This window comes from Lygodium microphyllum, chromosome 16, assembly GCF_053477565.2.
Source record: "Lygodium microphyllum isolate KBCC chromosome 16, Lygodium_microphyllum_v1.1.10, whole genome shotgun sequence".
Lineage (NCBI taxonomy): Eukaryota > Viridiplantae > Streptophyta > Polypodiopsida > Schizaeales > Lygodiaceae > Lygodium > Lygodium microphyllum.
Window position 1 is genome coordinate 73,329,440 of NC_141150.1, and position 15,475 is coordinate 73,344,914.

Below are 15,475 nucleotides of genomic sequence, written 5' to 3' on the forward strand. Positions count from 1 at the left end.
TTGTGATTGTGACACAGACTATGAGGGTGGATTGTGGTGAATGGCCCTTCTCTTTTTCCTTTTCTCATGCCCTTCTCTTTGACTGTTTCAAAAGGGTGTTGAGTGCGTATTCCTATTTTTGGAGTCCAGCCTTCAGGTCTTAAACCAAATATCAGCTTAAGCTATGTGAAATTATGGAGAACGGCAGACCACCTCACATTCAGTTGATATTACATGCCTAGTAGCTCTCCTATACCTAATGTAGTATGGTAGACTACGGACCACTTGTGGTTAGGGTATTGCTATATCCTCATTGTATTCATCATTGTCCAACTTGCAGCAGACATGCGATTTAGGTTTTGACTTTCGTTTTTTTAGTGGGTAACTGTTTCACAGTCTTCTAGTGAGATCCTTTGCTTGATGTCTCAAATATTTATATCTGTCATGCAGAGACACCCATTGTTGGACCTTTCTGCTCTTATTCCTATCTGCTTGCTTGTGTGCTGGCAATAAAAAGTCATTATTATTCTTGCAAATAAGTTATGTCAATAAGATCTAAACTTCTTTTTCTGTTTGGGTTCAGTGGGTTGGTTTAATAGAGTGCAAAGTTTAGGAGCTGCAAAAAATTTGGGGGACTAGGTTCCCTCTTTTTGTCATTCTTATGAGACACCTTGTAGTTTTAGGATGTCATACTCTCCTTATTTATTATCCTGTGTGAAGATTATTCTGCTACATGAATAAAAATCTAAATATAATGTATCAGTGCAGAGTTTTCTTGACCAAAGATCTGATTGTAAATTGTTTATTGTGTGCCATTGTGCAACAGTATAGAGTGGCACAAATGTATATGGTGACAAAGATGCAGCAAGAAAACACCTCCAACAAAGAGGGAGTGGAGGTGCTTGTTAACAAGCCTTTTAAAGATGAGGAATTTGGTGAAGGCCAATATACCTTGAAGATATATCATCTGCAGAGGTATGCTGTTCAATGCAATTAATCAATTTGATTGATGTATCTCCCTATCTTCCACTTATGAGCCACCACCACGACCATAACAATCATGAGTTGATTACTTATCCAACAAAAACTAAAGTGACTCTGTGGACGATGTCTTCGTTTTCTTCTTCTTCATGTCTGTTACAATTTGTCTTGATTGTTTGACCCAACATTCAATTTCTTGTTTCATTCATTTTTTTCTTTGGTGTTGAACACATTTATTTCAAGTAGCTGCATTAGGATTTTGCTTAAGCATTTTAAATGGCACTTGTTGATAATTGCAGCAAATTTCCTTCTTGGGTAACTGCCATAGCACCTGCAAATTCTTTGCAAATTGAGGAAGAAGCTTGGAATGCTTATCCCAAATGCAAAACAGGTGGTTCTCTGACATTATGCCTATATTGTATGCTTTTTATATGATAACTTTGAGTGGTACATGCAGTATTGGGAGATTTTGCTTCTTTTTGGTCCCTTTTTTGGGTGGGGGGAGGGGTCTTTTTGGGGGGAGCAGAGAGGGGGGAAGAGAAGAAAAAACTTTTACTGTCCATGGGGCCATCAATGACCAATGAGATGGATGGATATAAGGCATATTTCCTTTTGCGAGGTGGGGATAGGCTGTAGAGAAAGAGAAGATAAGACTGTTAATATCCATGGGCCATCAATGCCCAATGAGACACATCAATACAATGCATATTTTCTTTTTCATTAAAAGGATCATGGCGTGCATACACCATTGTTGCTTGACTACTCAGAGAGCTGCCATATGTAGGTACCTGGTTTTTGTGTCAGTGAATCCATCCCGAATTTCATACCCATGGAGTGTGTGGATGAAGAGAACATCTAAGAGGGATACCATAGACTTCCTGTCTGACTGTGCAGCCAAGAACAGATTGCATTTTTTGAAGAACATAATTGTGTCTGTAGTATTCTAATGGCTTTTCTTGGTTTCTAGGCATAGGGTGTGTGAATGTGTGGTAGGCTTTCTTATTTATTCACTTTATATTGTGCCAGTCTGGGCATACCAGCACTCCATATTTACATGTGTTTTGAGTTGCTGAGATGACTTCCTAGTTGCAGTCTGTTCGCATATGAAATGGATTCGTATGATCCATACCGTACGATCCTACTAGTATAGTTTGTATGGTTGGTGTACACTGTTCTGTCCAACATAAAATAATGACCCAAACAGCCCATTCAAATGTTTGAACTTCTTGCTCAGCCCTCACCCTCCAAAACAACTGGTCTCCTTGCATTTGATGTCACACTTTCCTTCATCTACTCTTGATTCTTGATCTGCCTTTACCATTCACCTCTTCCTCCTCTTGAGTCATCCATTCCCTCTCCCTCTCCCTCCTTTCTACTCCCTTCTCTTTACCTACCTCAAACCTCTATCCCTATGTCTCTCTCTTTCTCTTCCCCTTCTGCCTCTACCTCTATCTATATCCATACCTTTGCTTAGTCTCTCTCTACCACACTGCCTAAGCCTCTTCATGAAGCTTTTGGATTGTACACCATGAATATTGAGAAGGCCTCGAGCAAATCTAATTGTTACTAGTGAACTCACAAGTTTTGTGGGAAGTCCGACACAAGTAGCATGACTAGGCTTCTTATTCACTTGTCGAATTCAACCCCAAGATGAGTGGACAATCTGACCCATGTCCCAAAATTTCTTGAGCACCAGACAATGAGATAATGAAGTAGTCGCTCATGTCCAACCAAGTAGCAATGTATCTTCAAGCATGGCCAAGGCTCAAGAGGAGGTTGTTACCCTTGGCATGGAAGTTGCAAGAGGTTGAGGAATTGTGTGTGGATAGATGGGACTGTTACACTCACCTTTATATGCTGCAGGTTATGTTTTGCATCCTATATGGAGAGTGAAAAGTCTATATTGTGATGAGGAAGTCAATGAAGAGTGGATGGTTGTGCTTGAAAGGTACACTAATAATGGCATGGCTAAGCAAGGTGTTTTGTGTGATGAGCTAGATGAGTATAAGTTAGAATCAAGTGGTTTGCATGCCCTCTTGAAAGGGAGAAAAGGATGCATTAAGCTGTGAAATGGTGAAAATAATACATCATTGTTGCCAGTCATGGCCATTGACTGCACTTGATGCAAAAGTTGCATGTATAGAGAAAAATATGCACAAAATTAACTTGTGCTATGTAGCACAATACAAAGTATATTGTAAAGGCTTTTACTTGTAGAAATGACTGATGTTGAAAATTCTACATAGAAGGATGGAATAGCCTACGCAGTAGTCATAGTTGTGGAAATGAAGGCTAGAACAAAGATTAAAAAATCTAAGGATGCCAAGTTCTACGGGCTTTCTTGTAGTATTTGTTGATCTGTGAATGCTTTTTAAATCTCATCTCAATCAGAGGAAATCAAGTAGATTGTGTTGAAAAGTTTGTATAAGAGGTCAAAGTCGACTATGATATTGATTGTTGGATTTAGGATATAGGAATGCACATGCAGCTTGGGGAAGAAGAAACTTGAGAACACACAACACTATGTATTGAGTTGTAGCAATATAGGAGATTTACAAGGTTAAGTAAGCTCTAGAGTAAAATAGACATATATACAAGGCTGGGGAAAAAACCTCCTAGAGAGGAAAAAAAGTGTGTTGGTAGTCCAAGTGTGCTCTTACACATCATTATTGAAATTTGGTAATATGAAAGTGGCCTATGAGATAGAACCATGTACAATGGTGATTGTCACTAGACATCAAAGTGTGATGTGCCAAATGTAACAATGCAAACAAAGAAGTGTAAAGTGGTGTACAATACAATGCCCATATAGGGATATAACAAGAAGGTGGGTGGATGTATGGTGTAATACATGGCTAGTTGTATAATTGAATAATGATACACTGATGACTAGCCATTTGGTTAGGATTGGTGGATATAATATGTAATATATCCTTGGTGAGATAGTGTGTGGACAGCATCTGGACCATAGAAATGGGGAATGGCTGTTCCGGCTTGTAGGAATGGCCTAACGCGTTCCAAACCCTCCGAGGAGGTGAAACGGCTAGGGAACGTCCCCTGCCATTCCCAAGGCCGTTCCCTGCCGTTCCCTGTTTGGAACAGCCATTCCAAGCCTGTTGATAAAATATTGACGTCTTTTCTAGTTTTTTCTTTTTGCTTGTGTCAAACTCCTACCACATGTTCACCCATCTCCATTGCCTAATGTGCACACACTAATCTCTTTCTCTCTCTCTCTCTCTCTCGCTGGTTTAAGATTCAAAGTGTCAAGACAACCCACCAATTAGGAGTCCATGCAAAGTTCAAATTTGATGCATTATCAACTCTTGCAAATCACAATCAAATTTCAGCCTATCCTCAATTCCAAGGTAATCATCCATTTATATTGTCTAATTTCAAGGGAAATTGGGATAGTGGGGCAATTTAGAGCAATTTGGAGCTATGGGGGTAATCAAGTCAATTTTGGGACATTTGGGTCAATTTTGAGCATTGAGGGGTATTGGGGTAATTAGAGGGATATTCTTTGGGGTAATTTGGGTCATGCAGGGCATATTTAGGGCACTTAAGATATGTGCCATTCCCCCTGTTCCCATTCCCTGACCTTGGACGTCCCTCCCCGTTCCACGGGGTCCCATTCTCGTTCTCGTTTCCGTTCCCCGTTCCAGGTAATTATGATCTGGACTGATCCCTAAGCTTTCTTAGATATTGCTTGTATTACTTGCAGATCTCCCTTATCTCTCTCTTTGGTGTAGCCTATGTGTTGCAATGTGTGTGGTCATTTAGGAAAAATTTGTGAGTTGTGACGGTTTGTCCCCTTGCCCCATCTCTACAGGGTGCTTCCTTGGAGTAATGATGTGTGGAGCCTTTGGATCTCAAGTAGGATGTGACCCAAGCATCACTGGTTTGGAGACTCTATGACTAGTTTGAGGGGGTGTCTCCTTTGAATAGTGTGGGGTATTTTGCATGGACTGTATTGGTGGTGCTTGCTTGGAGTAATGATTTGTGGAGCCTCTAGATATCAAGTAGGATCTATTGGCCCAAGCATCACCAATTTGGAGACTTTATGACTAGTTTGAGGCGGGTGCCTCCTTTGAATAGTGGTGTATTTTACACGGATTGTATTAGAGGACTAGTGTTGGTGAGCCTTATGTGAAGGTTGGTTGATCCCTAAGTGTTTATCTAGCTGGGCAAGGATATCCTTGGACCACTCATGATTGTTTGATAGTAAGGATAGCTATCGAGTATTACTCCCTTGGGAGACTCTCATTTCTTTATCTTAGTCTTAGCTCTTGGATCTATGTTGTGGACTAAGTGTTTCATTTTGTGTTCCATTTCTTTATAGCCATATCTTGTCCTGCTAGTATGCTTTCACTTGGTGGTTTATAGAGGCAAGTTTTGTTCATAGATTCAATGGACCTATATTGGTAAATGTGGTTCCCCTCATTCTCCACCTCCTCCCAGCACAATTTGTAGATCCTCTTGGCTCTAGAGATATGGGCTACTCTCCTTGTCTCGACCTTGTATTGATGTTAGGAGACCTTGATTTGGCTGATGGCTACTCACATCTCATGTGATAGTAGGTCTAGTGGACAACACTTGAAAATGGTAGGGAATAGAGGTAAATGCAAGGAAAATGAGGATGTACTGCAATAAATTAGGGGCTCTATGGTTGAGCACACTCGAGAAGACCATCATGAGGAGTCACAAGAGCGTGGAGCTTATAGCACTCTCAATGCAACCTTATATAATCATGAGATGCCACACTCAATGAGGATTCTATGTTGGTTTCTAAAATTCACCAAATGGTTGAGTGGATGGCTCATTCTAGTTTGCAAAAATGTAATTGTTTGATAAAGAGAGCAAAGATAAATCTAAAGTTAGATGTCAATTTTAGCCTTTAAACTTGAATTCATAGCAAGGTATAATTGGAAGAAATGAAATTCCTAATAGTAGTTACGAGGTTGGAGAGTCTTCTCAAAGAAATGAGGAACCCAGTGTAAGTATTCGTGCTATAAACTCCCAAGGGATAAGAGGGCAGGGAGTTATAGGTAGATTTCAGCTTGCATTTCAAAAATCATTGTGGCATGTAAATTTCTAGGTATTCAAGTCTCAACGAAACCATCCGTTGTAGTCCTCCCAAAGTGGTCCTTGTAGTATGACATCCGTGGGAGAAGGGGTTGCTAGGTTGAGATTGTATGTTGCATGTGCAATTGATAAAAATCCTATTGCATGACTAGGTCCCTCTTAGTACAAGAGAGGTGTATAGAGGGGGAGTTAGGGTATATTGGAAGGGGAGAAAGTGGTTTGATACCATATCTTATGGGCCATTGCTCAAGTTATGCCATACCATGAGTTCTTGTGTCTTGCTTATGCTAGTTGTCTAGAAGCTTTGAAAGCTCTCTTAGGTAGTCTATCTAGGTGGATGTTGTGTATTCTGTATATGAAGATGATGGTTTGGAAGAGGGCCGCTATCATCATGGGGGATGCAATGTAGCGAACTCTTCTCTATTGATCTCATGTGGTAGTGATGATTTGTTGTAGATAATCTGTGAGAGCACAATAATTTGTTATTGTGAGAAAATAGGAGCAACAAATGGAGGAGAGAGAAATGAGACAGTGATAGTGAGTGAGTTGAAGCAAGAGAGTAGAGTGCACTTGGTGAAGTGAAAGATAAAGTGAAAGTACAACACTACTAGAGTTGGGCTCACTTACTCTAGTTCTTAGTGTCACTACTTTAATGTCTAAAGACACTAGGCACATACACTACATTGACATTTGCATAAGTGTCCATACCACACGAAATACATTGGACACTGCTCAGAATTACCAAATTCTAACATCCCCTTGTAGTGCCAATGTCATGAATTACAAGGATGATCAATCACCAAAGGGTATTAAGTTTATGGACTTTCGAAAAGCTTGAAACTTCTCACACGGTAATGCTTTGGCGAAAATGTTTGCAACATTTTTTGGTGTGGGTACATATATCAAGCTGATCTCTCCTACATAAAATCTCTCTTTGACATAATGGTAATGCACCTCAGTGTGTTTCGTGTGAGCATGAAACATAGGATTTTGTGCTATTGCAATAGCACTCCGACTATTAGAAAGAATGGTTGTAGGACCCTCCAATGATAAATGTAGATCAACCAACAATCTAGGCAACCATACACATTCCACTGTTGCTGTGAAGGCTGCCTTGTACTCACAGCCTCACAAGATGAGGTAGCCACTATAGGCTGTTTCTTACTCAGCCGTGAAATGCATGAACAGTCGAGAAAAAATCAGTGTCCACTAGTAGGCTGCCTAGTGTTTGCATCACCAGCCCAATCTGAATCATTGTAAGCATGTAAGTGAAAGTCTCCTCCCTTGGGAAATGATAATGCTTGTGATTGAGTACCTTGCAAGTATTTGAAGATCTACTTAACAACTTGCCAATGTATGTTCCATGGGTTGTCTGTCACGAGGACGTGAAAATTCGATGCTTTGCTTATGTTTAATTGACATTTGATTAAAGGATTAATCAAATGTGCAATTAAAAGATACACATGTGTTGCACATGTGAGGCACAAGCTACTTTATCACAGTTGAAGACCGAAGGACCCTGTGAAAAAGATAGGTGTCAAAGGCAAAAGTTGTAACAAGTTATACTTGTTAGATTCTAGGTGAATTTTGGTGTCAGTTTGCCCCTAGGACCGTTAATTGGCCATTAAGTGTCAGTGGTGACACTAGGGACTAGGCATTAATTAATGGATTAATGCTTGTCCAAGGGTCAATTAATGCATGGGATCACTTTGGGTTGCAAATGGCCTAGCCAATTAATTTTTGGATGGGCAAGGTCAATTTTCTGGGCATGGATTAAGGGCTGAATTAATTTTCAGAATTAATTAATTCTGAAAATTAATTAAATGGTTGGAAATTGCTGAAAATGGATTAAGAAAGCTACCACTTGGCAAAACTTTTCCATGCAAGTGGGGGAAATGCTAAATAGGGCTGAAGGGAGAGAGAAATCTCGTTTTTTCATTTTGGAGCTGTTGGAAATAGGTGTTGGACTGTTGCTGCTAGCTTTTGGGGCCAATTCCTAGCCATTGGAGACCATTTTGGTGATGGAGATTGCATATTCTTGACCTTGGGAAGCTGACAATTGCTGCTGATGCACTTTCTCCTGAAGATCATAGTCTCTGATGCTTCTATTGTTGTTGGTGCATCCGTTTGGGGCTGGTACAGCAGGGCGGCAACTGATTTTGATCAGTTCTTCGTTACAAATCTCAAAATTTTCTCTCTCTACAGCATTCTCTCATCTCCTTCAGCCTATGCTTAGCCATTCTCAGCAATTCTCAGCCGTTCGGAGGAGATCTCAGCCATTTTTGGTGGGCTGATCTGTATTTTCTGCAGTAAACCCTAATTCACAGCAGAAATTAGGGTTTAGCAGCCACCTTGGGATCCGTGCCAGAGATTGAAGGCTCAAGGGATTGAAATTAGCAGCTGATAATTGAAGATTATCAAGGGATTTCAGGAGTCAGCCCATCCCGAATTGATTTGGGGCAGCATTTGGCCAGCCAAGGATCAAATTGGAGAGGAAATCTTGGGTGAAACAAGGGGCAAATGACCCAAAAGGCTTGCTGGACATTTATGACAGCAAGAGCAATTGGTTAGCAGGAGGAGATTGAAGAATCTCAAGTTGTACTCTTTCCAATTGAATGAAAGCTAAAGAAATACCGCAAGGGGCGTCAATTTTGGGGCCAACAGGGTGTCTACTGTCCAAGAATGTTATGGTAAAGTGTGTATTTCATTTTATGTGCATTTATTTATTGCTATAATTAACTCTTAAATCAGGTTATCACCACCCATTCCAAGAAGGAAGACTGGTTTCAGTTGTGCATATATCTACTTACCTGAGATACTACATATTGAATGTTAGGACGTGTGTTGCAAAGGTAAATGAGGCAGCCAACAACATGGCTGTAAATTGCAACATCATATATTGCTTTACCATCATGTATAGACAGCTTTAAGCTTGGTTCCATAGGAGTGTACATAGGTTTGCAATCTTGCATATTAAACCTATGTAATAGCTTACCTACATACTGTGATTGTGACATGATGATACCATGCTGATTTTTGGTAAATTGAACCCCCAAATGATAGTATAGACAGTCCATATCTGACATAGCGAATGCATGTTTTAATCCAACCTTAAAATCTGCAAATTTTCCTTTTGTAGGTCCAATGAGCAGCATGTCATCCACATAAAGAATGATAATCAAGATCAGCAATGAAGGAGAGAGAAACAAGACAATGATAGTGAGCGAACTGAAGCAAGAGAGTATTATGTACTTACTAAACTGAAAGATAGAGTGAAAGTACAACACTAGTTTAGATTGACCTAACCAGCCTTCCACCAACTAACTAGAGTTATGCTAACTTACTCTAGTTTCTAGTGTCACTACTTTAATGTCTAAAGACATTAGGCACACACACTACATTGACACTTGAATAAGTGTCCACACCACACAAAATACATTGTGCAGTGCCCAGAATTACCAAATTCTAACAGTTGTCTCTCAATGTGTCCATAGATGTATATCTCGGCTAGATGAAATGTCCACCAAGGATTCATCAACCTCCACACGAGATTTGACACAAGCCATATCCATGAGTATATAGGAATTGGACATTAGATTGATCTCCTAGCCATATAGCCAAATGGGCTCACCCTCAAGCTTCAGAGCCAGCATCACATAGGCTCACAACCATGTCTCAAGACTTGGCGTCCTATATCACTAGCCCATACCATCCCAGTGTATGGGGTGTTGGTCTATGAGCCAAGAGTGTTGATTAGATAATGAATGTGATAATAGCGCTTGGAGTCCTATAATAGGACTCGACTAGGCTAAACCCGAAGTGCCTTTAGTGCATTCACATAGTTACTTCATGACCATTGTGACCAATGCTACTAGCACCTGTCTGGATATCCAAGGATGTAACACTTCTCCCCTTATGAATGATTGCCGTTCTCAATGATATCCTTAGGAACGAAGTGGGAAGACGACTCTTCAATGAACATACTGGCTCCCAATAGCCTTCACCTCCACCTCTGCCTTTACCTCTAGATGGTTCTTTTACTAAACCAAATACTTAGGATAAATGGTTCGACGAGATCGTTTAGTCCTATGGTCGAGAACCAATTCGGGTTCAAGTGGAATAGATTGAGCAATGTTCTTGAGCCATGAGGCTTTCTCGATTGGAACAATCAGTTCACGTTATCTAAGTTGTTCTTTTAAACAACTCACGTGGAATGTAGGATAAACTTGGATGTTTGGAGGCAAGTCAAGCTTGTAGTATATACTACTTATATTCTTGGTTATTTGGAAAGGGTTGCTGAGATGCCAAACTCAACATGAGCTTACACTCATGTACTTGGATGACCGCATACATGTTGGCCATAGATGTCCTTCAAGAAAGTACTTGCAAGAAAACAAAGAAGATGTTGCCATTGGGATGTGCTCCACCTATACGGGGTCAACAAAATATGTATTTGTAGTGTAGATGGGGTAGTATCCGAGATGAGAGAGACGACTCAATACTGAGCGGAGAGGGGGAGTAGTGAACGCAGATGAGTACAGGTCTTCAACATGTAAACACAGCCAATCTGAGGGTTGGTAATAGACCAAGAGTGCTTGGAAGTGGAATACTTGCAATAGATGCAGATCTAGCCTGCTTCAGTCCTGACAGAGAGGCCACCTAGCACCAATAACAAGTTGCCCAGGTCACAAAAGACCAGCCAGCATGAAACAAAGAAAACTAAAATGAAAGAGTCTCTTCCCCTGAAACAGGTTGCCCAACCTGCAAAGGTGCTGCTCACGAGGAACGGTGGCCTGCCCACACAAAACGCAGACCAGAGACAGCTGCCTGATCTGAAACGTTGGCCTGTTCCTATAGAGATGGTGCCGCCCAGCTTGTATAATGGCTGCCTAGCCTGTCAGAAGCTGCCCAGGTGCAGGAATAGTGCTGTCCACCCTGAATAATGGCTGCGTAGGTCAAAACATAGAATGGCCGTGGTAAACACAGCCTATAATGGGCTGGAAACAGGCTGCCCTGCACTTTATGATGTCAAACACAAGGGATGCAGCACGTGTGGATGACGCCTAGTTGGATTTGTCACGGACAGCACACTCCTCTTCAAGATCTCCAACTCCCAGCATGGCTCTGGTACCATGTGAGAGTGCACAATGGAAAGAGGAAAGTGAACACAGAGAGGAGACAAAGAGAGAATGTAGGAGAGAGAAGGAACAACGTGATTGCAATGGCTGAAGGTAGAAGGCTGCAACAGTCAGTCCCAACATGCAGCTCTATGTGTCAGTATGGGCACTATATGCTAGCAAGGGATGAGAGAATGAGGAGGGCTGGTTGATCATGAAGGATCAATGATGGATAATGAGAGTGGGAGGGCAAGCCGCCTATATATAGGCAAATTGGGGCCAAAACTGGTAATAAAGTGGCTAAGCCCAAAATAGGGCGCCCAGGATAGCCAAAAATGCCCAAAAAGAAATGCACTAATGTGCCCTTCACCTAAAGTGTCTAAAGCATATAAAATGATAGAGAAATACAATGTCAAAACTCCTAATGTCCTTGTCTAACTTAGATTTCAAATAGCTACCTTTGTGTGTGGGGCTTATGGAAGGGCACTTGATCACATTGTCTCTCTAACATGGTTAATACTACATATTCTCATGTAAGTCGATCTTTGGCTACCTATGCCATGGTGAATCTCCCAGTGGATGCAATGAATGTGATCCCCAAGGAGACATATGAATTTAATACTTGCAACTATTCAACTCCTATAGTGAAGATTGATCTCCTTTGTATTGGGGTTGCTGTTTGGAAAATTAGGATCCTGGCTTTCCTAAGATTAATTGTCAATCCATGCTATTTGCAGAAGTCATGTAGGGCATGGAGATGTCGTTGTGGACCCTCCTACGACTTAGAGATCAAGACAATATTGTCAACGTAAAGTGCGATAGAGAGCAATGTACTTGCTATGCCCACCCCATCTTCTCCTCCTCATGTGATACAGTTCTCTATCTCGTTGATGTAGAGTCTAGAGTGTAGGGGGGAGAGGGCATCTGTGCTTCATGCTGATAGTGCTAGATACACATTTGAGAGTGCTCTTGGACATCTGACTTGGCCTACCACCCTCTCTTAGGGTGCGTAGGTGCCCCCGATCATGTCTAATTGGAACCCAAGTGTTTGTAGCTCTATGGTATTCTATCTTGTAGGATTGTATCAAAAGCCTTGTGGAAATTCACAAAGTAGTAGTAAAGTCTCTCTCCCCGCCCCCCCCCCCCCCCCCCCCCCCCCCCCCCCTTTTTTTGGGGGCTCTTTGCATAGGTGCTCAGCTTTTCCTCCATATAACTTGTCCAAAGTGTGGCCCACAATGATTGTCCTATAATTAGTGAACCTAGGGTATCTCTAGACTTGTAGATAGATACAATGGTATGTACTTGTGTGAAAAGCCTTGTGCTAGTTCCCTATTGAACATAAATGCAAAGAGAGGGGCCAAAAATGTCCATTGCATAAATGAAGCATTCACCTTGTATACCTATCCATGCGATCCATCGACCATCCATGCGATAGGTATGTTATTGCTCTCCTCACCATATCCTATGTGAAGAGGTGGATGTGGTAGGGTGAGGTTATTGAGGGTGTGGATTTGATAGCTAGTGTGGTGCATCATATAGCCTCTCTACACAGGAGTGCCATGTCTTTGGGTTTACAATGGTGGTGAGCTGGTATGGCTCATGTAATGTGTGCCATGCTATGCTTACATCTCTACTCATGAATAGGTGGTATAGATCCCAGTATTGTGCTTGCTTGTATGGAAAGGGGGGGGGGGGGGGGGTTGGGGGTGGGGTGGGGCTAGTTATTTTTTTTCTATGCTTTTAGAGAGAGAGGGGAAGCAATGTAGAGTGAGGCTAAGTAGAAGAAAGGCCATTGTGCTCTAAAGGGAGATGTGATTTTGGGTTTGGTGTGGTGTGATTGGGGCATATTGACATTAGTTAATGCTATTTTGTTAAATTTTTTCATAAGAGGTTGGCTATGAGTGCACTGATGTCCTGCCAAAAATTGTTTTTGTCTTTCATGTGCTGGCTATTGGCTCTTGAAGTGCTCAAGGTTAGTCATTTACCTCTTCAATGGGGTTACATATAAAAATTACAAGCAATGCACAGACTTTTTTGGTATGTGTCATTAAAGTTTTCCCATTTCAGTGCCCCTATTTTACTAGGTTCAAGCTTACCATTGAGACCATTCATGTGGCTGATAATGGAACCTCACCAAATGTAAGTCTATATGGTCAAGAACTTTACAAATTTAGTCTTTGTTTTCAGTTGAATACTTGGTTTGAATTGTCATTGTAATTGTTTCATATACGAAAGCCAGGTGCATAATTTGGATGCTGAGTCATTAGCTCTCAGAAAAGTTGAATTGTTGGACATTGCATCAAATGCCACTGACTACTGGAGCTACATGCTTGGTGGGTCATCAGCTGATCTGACATCATTTCAGTCAAGAAAGACTGGACGTGGACCACTGATACCTGGATGGCAGGTATTATATCAACCTTTGCTATTCAAGGTTCCAGTTTCAGAAGTGGTTTTGCAAGTCGTTTGTAATCGCAGAGATACTTTCGTAAACTGAAAGATGCGAAGGATGATTGTTGTGTTTCTTGGCAGGTTGGGTTTTGTAAAAACTAGTTTGTTAAATCTTTTTTTCTGGTGTGTGGGGGCTGCGTTTGGTGAGAGATGATTAATAGGAACTGTAAAGGTGCATTCCTCAGGGCTTGCAATTTCTTGCACACAAGAGGGTTAAACAATTCCGAAAATTCTTTGTTTGTTTGTTTGTTTTGTTTTGTTTTTTGTTTTTTTTCTGTAATCAAGTGGCTACCCTAGCAGTAGCCCACTTGCTTTTATTAACCCACTGACCCGGGTTCAATTCTCCCTTTTTGTAACACCTATACTAAACGACTGTGCAGAATATGGGAGTGAGAATGATCCAGGGAGCAAGTAGCGAATCGATGGCAGCTGGTGTTTTGGTTTGTTGAGAGATAAGTAGATTATATTAGTGGTTGTGAAGAGACCAAAGTGGCCTATGGGACCCAACCGATACAATGTCAGGATTCCATCACATACTTCACCTGTACAAAAGAAAAGAAAAGTGCCTACTAGACTTAAATGCTGAAACTGATAAAGTGACCTAGACTACTCTAGATCTACAATCATTGTAGGCAGGAGCAGGTTACATGTACATATATCTCAATGAGAGGGCACAACAATGTGGGGATGAAGACTCGTGAGGACGAAGTTGGCTCAAGTAGGAAACTCTGTCATTTGAGAGAGAGAGAGAGAGAGAGAGAGAGAGAGAGAGAGAGAGAGAGAGATTATACTACCCCCATTGTGCTTGCTTTTCGATCCCCTTCTTCTATTCTTGTAGCCGTGTATTTTTGTAGCCTTTTGGCTTCATGAGTGCTTGCTGCCTGTTGGTCGTGCTTGATGTTGGGGGTAAAGGCGTCTCCGCCTAGCTGCCCGTGTATTACTACATTGATAGTACCCGCCACTGCACACTGCAGGTGGCGGGCGCCCGTCACAGTCACTTATTCTTTATTCTTTAGTGACAGTTTGAATAAAGGAAGGCCCGGCCACACATTGTGGTTGTTGGAGTTCTCACTTTTGAGTCTCTCTTTCTTGGCTCTTGCTCTCCATCCGCCATAGCTCTCACCGCCAAGCTTCTTCCTCTTGGGTTCTACTTCCCTTCCAACTGGTATCAAAGCAAAGGCATTGGTACTTACCCGGCATTCTGTTCAACCCGGATTTGAAGAGCTTCAACCCGAGCTTCAATAACAGCCATGGCACCTTCATTTGCAGGTATGTTTTGATCTCCCGCCTCCTCTCCGAGCTTCCGGACCTTCAACGGCTTCTTCCCGGGTTGCATTAGAGTCCCCTCGACATTGCCAAGTGCTCCCGAGGGTTGTAGAAGATCCCCCAGCCCCCAGAAGCAGCCAACGCAAAATGCGGCGTATTTTTAGGGGGCTGGGCTAATCCCCTCCTGGCATTTCCAGCTCCTTCCCCGGTTTCCCGGCATTGTTTGCAACCTTTCCGCGGACTCCCCGGCATTGGATCTTGGCTCCCAATGTCCGATTCGAGTGCTTCCCTCTTGAGCCCTTTGTTGTATACACAGTCCCAGGACTGTCAAAACAGGGAAACACTTGACATTTACTGTTTAATGCTTCTAAGCATTGTCTATTTGATACCTATTGATGCCCGGTGATGCTCGGATATTATGGGATGCTATATCTATGCTTTGGGACTGATTTGGAGCAGATTTGAGCACCATTTGAGCTTCATATAATAGTAAATTGCTTGCTGTAATACAATGGGCTGAAGCTCATTTACTTGGTGTATGCATTGGTTCATGGATACGGGGTGCTTACTAGAGGTTTGAATGATCATACCAATGTATT

General features: G+C 41.8%; 1 protein-coding gene across 5 annotated transcripts in view; it reads left to right on the forward strand.

Annotated features, from left to right (window-relative positions):
* Positions 1 to 815: 815 nt before the first annotated feature.
* Positions 816 to 15,475, forward strand: part of LOC148022980 (uncharacterized) — a 33,895-nt gene continuing 19,235 nt past the window's right edge. Inside the window, exons 1-4 of one of the 5 annotated variants that reach the window (XM_087695934.1) lie at positions 816 to 954; positions 1,260 to 1,351; positions 13,227 to 13,298; positions 13,399 to 13,566. In XM_087695934.1, coding sequence (XP_087552060.1) covers positions 1,328 to 1,351; positions 13,227 to 13,298; positions 13,399 to 13,566 — 264 coding nt within the window. In that variant the 5' untranslated portion in view covers positions 816 to 954; positions 1,260 to 1,327. The other 4 variants (XM_087695935.1, XM_087695933.1, XM_087695937.1 and 1 more) reach the window with 4 other exon arrangements.